The 3,767-nt window shown below is 39.4% G+C and overlaps 1 protein-coding gene across 1 annotated transcript; it reads left to right on the top strand.

Annotated features, from left to right (window-relative positions):
* The first annotated feature begins 281 nt into the window (after positions 1-281).
* Positions 282-1,271, top strand: LOC123949904 (putative olfactory receptor 52P1). Its single transcript, XM_046017632.1, has one exon. The coding sequence runs from the start codon at positions 282-284 to the stop codon at positions 1,269-1,271; it is 990 nt and encodes a 329-aa protein (XP_045873588.1).
* The last annotated feature ends 2,496 nt before the right edge of the window (positions 1,272-3,767 follow it).

Raw genomic sequence — 3,767 nt, 5'->3', positions numbered from 1 at the left:
TGATTTCTTTAAATGCCTGTTTGAATCTTTTTTTTCACATAAATGTATTTTATTTAATAAGTATTATATATACAGTACTATTCAAAGGTCTGTACAAATATTAACCAATATAATTCTTTTAACAACTCTAAAGGACTTTACTTTTATTATTTTAATTTACAGTTGATAACATTTGCCTAACACTCATATCTAGTAAGTGTCATTCAAGGCTCATTCACATCTCTGTTCTGTGTTATCTTTTCAGGTAATGTGATACTGTGGGGGGTTTCTGACCAGAGAAGATGCCCAGAGCCTTTGTCCAGCCCATGGAGTCTCCTAATCATACTAATCTGGACCCTCCTTTTTTCTTCCTCCTGGGCATCCCAGGTCTGGAACAATTTCACTTGTGGCTCTCACTCCCAGTGTGCTGCCTGGGCACAGCCACAATTGTGGGCAACATCACCATCCTGGTTGTTGTTGCCACTGAACCAGCATTGCACAAGCCTGTGTACTTGTTCTTATGCATGCTCTCAACCATTGACTTGGCTGCCTCCTTCTCCACAGTTCCCAAGCTCCTGGCCATCCTCTGGTGTGGATCCGGACACATCTCTGCCTCTGCCTGCCTGGCACAGATGTTCTTCATTCATGCCTTCTGCATGATGGAGTCTACTGTGCTGCTCGCCATGGCCTTTGATCGCTATGTGGCCATTTGTCACCCACTTCGCTATGCTACTATCCTTACTGACGCCATCATTGCCCACATTGGAGTGGTAGCTATGGTGCGGGGCTCCATGCTCATGCTTCCATGTCCCTTCCTCATTGGGCGTTTGAGCTTCTGCCAAAGCCATGTAATCCCCCACACATACTGTGAGCACATGGCTGTTGTGAAGCTAGCATGTGGAGACACCAGGCCTAACCGTGTGTATGGGCTGACAGCAGCACTGTTGGTCATTGGGGTTGACTTATTTTGCATTGGTCTTTCCTATGTCTTTATCGCTCGAGCTGTCCTTCATCTTTCATCCCGTGAAGCTCGGTCCAAGGCCCTGGGGACCTGTGGTTCTCATGTTTGTGTCATCCTAATCTCTTATACACCAGCTCTCTTCTCTTTTTTTACCCATCGCTTTGGCCACCATGTTCCACTCCATATTCACATTCTTTTGGCCAATGTTTATCTGCTCTTTCCACCTGCTCTTAATCCTATGGTATATGGAGTTAAGACCAGAGAAATTCGGGAAAGGGTTGTGAGAGTGTTCCAAAGAGGGCAGAGAACTGTGGTCAAGGTATCTGAGTAATCAAGAGGCATAGGAGGGACTTAGTCCAAAAAAGAAGATTTTCAAGATTAAATAATCCTCAGTATTTGAGACTGGAAAGAGGTTTTAGTCAAGCATCTTTAACTTCCATCCCAGGTTAGAGAGACTCTGCCTAGTCATAGGCACTTCCCTCACTTTCTGACAGTCTCCTAATCCAACAGATGTGGATTTCTAACCTCATACTTCACAATATAGCTGTTGTGTTACCATCTGCAAGGATCAGGAGATAGGACATAGAGTCACAAGTTAAAGAAAGTAGACCTGCCAGGTACTTACATGCTTTTGGATAAAGGTTGTATTTTCTCCACTAGCACTTGAAACCAAACAAGGAGGACTCACCAATACCCACAATAGTAGCAAATGGGAGAGCTAGGGTTTGAAACCTAGAATCTTCTGGTACAAAATAATAAGACATCTAGAGATGGGAGCATAGGATAGGTCAGGAATAGCCCTTCATTTCTAAATTTGGAATATTCATTCAATAGATATATTCTTGTCTCTACACTCTAGGGAATGAACTTAATTCCAGCTGACCTGGATATTATTCCCTGAAAAGCAATGTCCAAATATTCTTCCGCATTCTTACAAGGGCCTCCCAGAGGTCATTGACTTCTGTCTCTAAACTTACAAAGGACAGTCACTTACACAAACCAATAGATTGGGCCATGCATTCATCCATTTGTTTAGAAGGAAAAGGGAGTCACCCCATAATGCCAGGGAAAGGAGACACAAAACCCCTGCTGGAAATTCATAAACCCTCTCTCTCTTGAAGAGTATCAGTCCTGAAGGCTGAACATCAAAGACCAGCTTTTTAAAGCTTTCCTCCCAAGAATATGAATGTTTTGACTGTGATACTTCACAGAGGTGGGAATAAACAATTTTGAAATATTACAATTCAATAAAATATGCTGAATATTGCCTGTTTTTCAAAGGAAAGAAAATCATTATGGTGTTCTCTAGGAGGATTATCAGTGTGTGGGTGGTACTGATTTAATTAATTTTTCATTCTAATCCTCAAATTGAGATATTCTTTTTTTTTTTTAAAGATTTTATTTATTTATTTGACAGAGAGAGATCACAAGTAGACAGAGAGGCAGGCAGAGAGAGAGAGAGAGGGAAGCAGGCTCCCTGCTGAGCAGAGAGCCTGATGCGGGACTCGATCCCAGGACCCCGAGATCATGACCTGAGCCGAAGGCAGCGGCTTAACCCACTGAGCCACCCAGGCGCCCCTCAAATTGAGATATTCTTAACAGATTTTTAAGAATTTAGGTAATTCTCAATACTTTAGTTTATCAGCTGACTTTCAGTTTTATACTTTAAACTTATAATCTTGCCAGCATACAAACCTTACACCCCAACTCTGGGAAACTTCTGTTCTTCTGTGTTTTGAGTTCCTATACTCAGTGTGGAGCTGTTCTGAAGAAAAAATATAAAGACATGCAGACTCCAAACACTGTTTGCTCACAGTTTTGGATATTAAGTAGGAACCTATTGCTACATAGCTATGCTTTTACATGTTGCATATTTTGACATAGTTAATGTTTATCATCTTCTGTTTTCTTATATATCCCATGCCCCTCATGGTTGCCAGAGTCCATTCATTTCTATTCTGTAAAGAAAAATGACACTATGAGAAGTATACACCTCAAATTCTAATCCTCATGTTAACTTTTGACGTCCATAGGCATTGTTTCCTCCTTTATTACTGTACATGTTTATTATTAATTCTTTTTTTTTTGATCAAGCAAGCTTCATCAAATGTGCTCTAGGGAGCTCAGACCATCACTCACTTCTTCTAGTCCTTATTTCCACAAGTGTTCAAATTTATTTGTACATTGATCCAATAGCAAAATTCTTTTGACCTTTTTTATGTGAGTTTCTGGAAAATAATTTTGGAACTAATTACTTCTGGTTCTTTGACTCCAGTCCCTTCCTACATTATAATCTGATTTCACCATAAGTTAAAGTTTCCAGTGAAACATTTGCCAGCAAAGCCACAGGTAATCTTTTCTAACCAGACTTCCTTACAACACATTGTATTATTGACCATAGCTCCTTCTCCAGAATTTCTCCTCTTTGACATCTGTGATACCACCCAATCCTAGCTTTTCTTCCATGTCAATAATGTTTTCCTCCTTGTTCTCAAAGAAATTATATTAGGTTAAAAAGGAAGCTTCAGTGAGGTCCATAAGGAAGAAATAATTTAAAAAATTCAAAACTGAGGGCAATGAGGCTAGAAATTAAAAAGTAAAAGTCAGTATCTTTAGCTATTCAGCACCTATAAATTCAAATGTCATTGACATATCAATTTCTTCAATAAAATAAGTGTGGATGTTCTGAACATAAGGTTGTCCTTGGCATGACAGAATGATAACTCTATGTGATTTAAATAAATAAGAGTGTCATATATGATTTATGAACAATTATATTTATTATAGTATTTTTATTAAATAAAAAAGCCCTGGATATCAAATGATA

This window comes from Meles meles, chromosome 8 (assembly GCF_922984935.1).
Source record: "Meles meles chromosome 8, mMelMel3.1 paternal haplotype, whole genome shotgun sequence".
In the NCBI taxonomy this organism is placed as follows: Eukaryota; Metazoa; Chordata; class Mammalia; order Carnivora; family Mustelidae; genus Meles; species Meles meles.
The sequence above is the reverse complement of the archived record's forward strand: the minus strand, read 5'-3'. Positions and strand labels throughout refer to the sequence as shown.

Bases quoted from the DNA above. Each gene is read 5' to 3' on its own strand.
- LOC123949904 (XM_046017632.1), top strand. From the start codon at position 282: ATGCCCAGAGCCTTTGTCCAGCCCATGGAGTCTCCTAATCATACTAAT.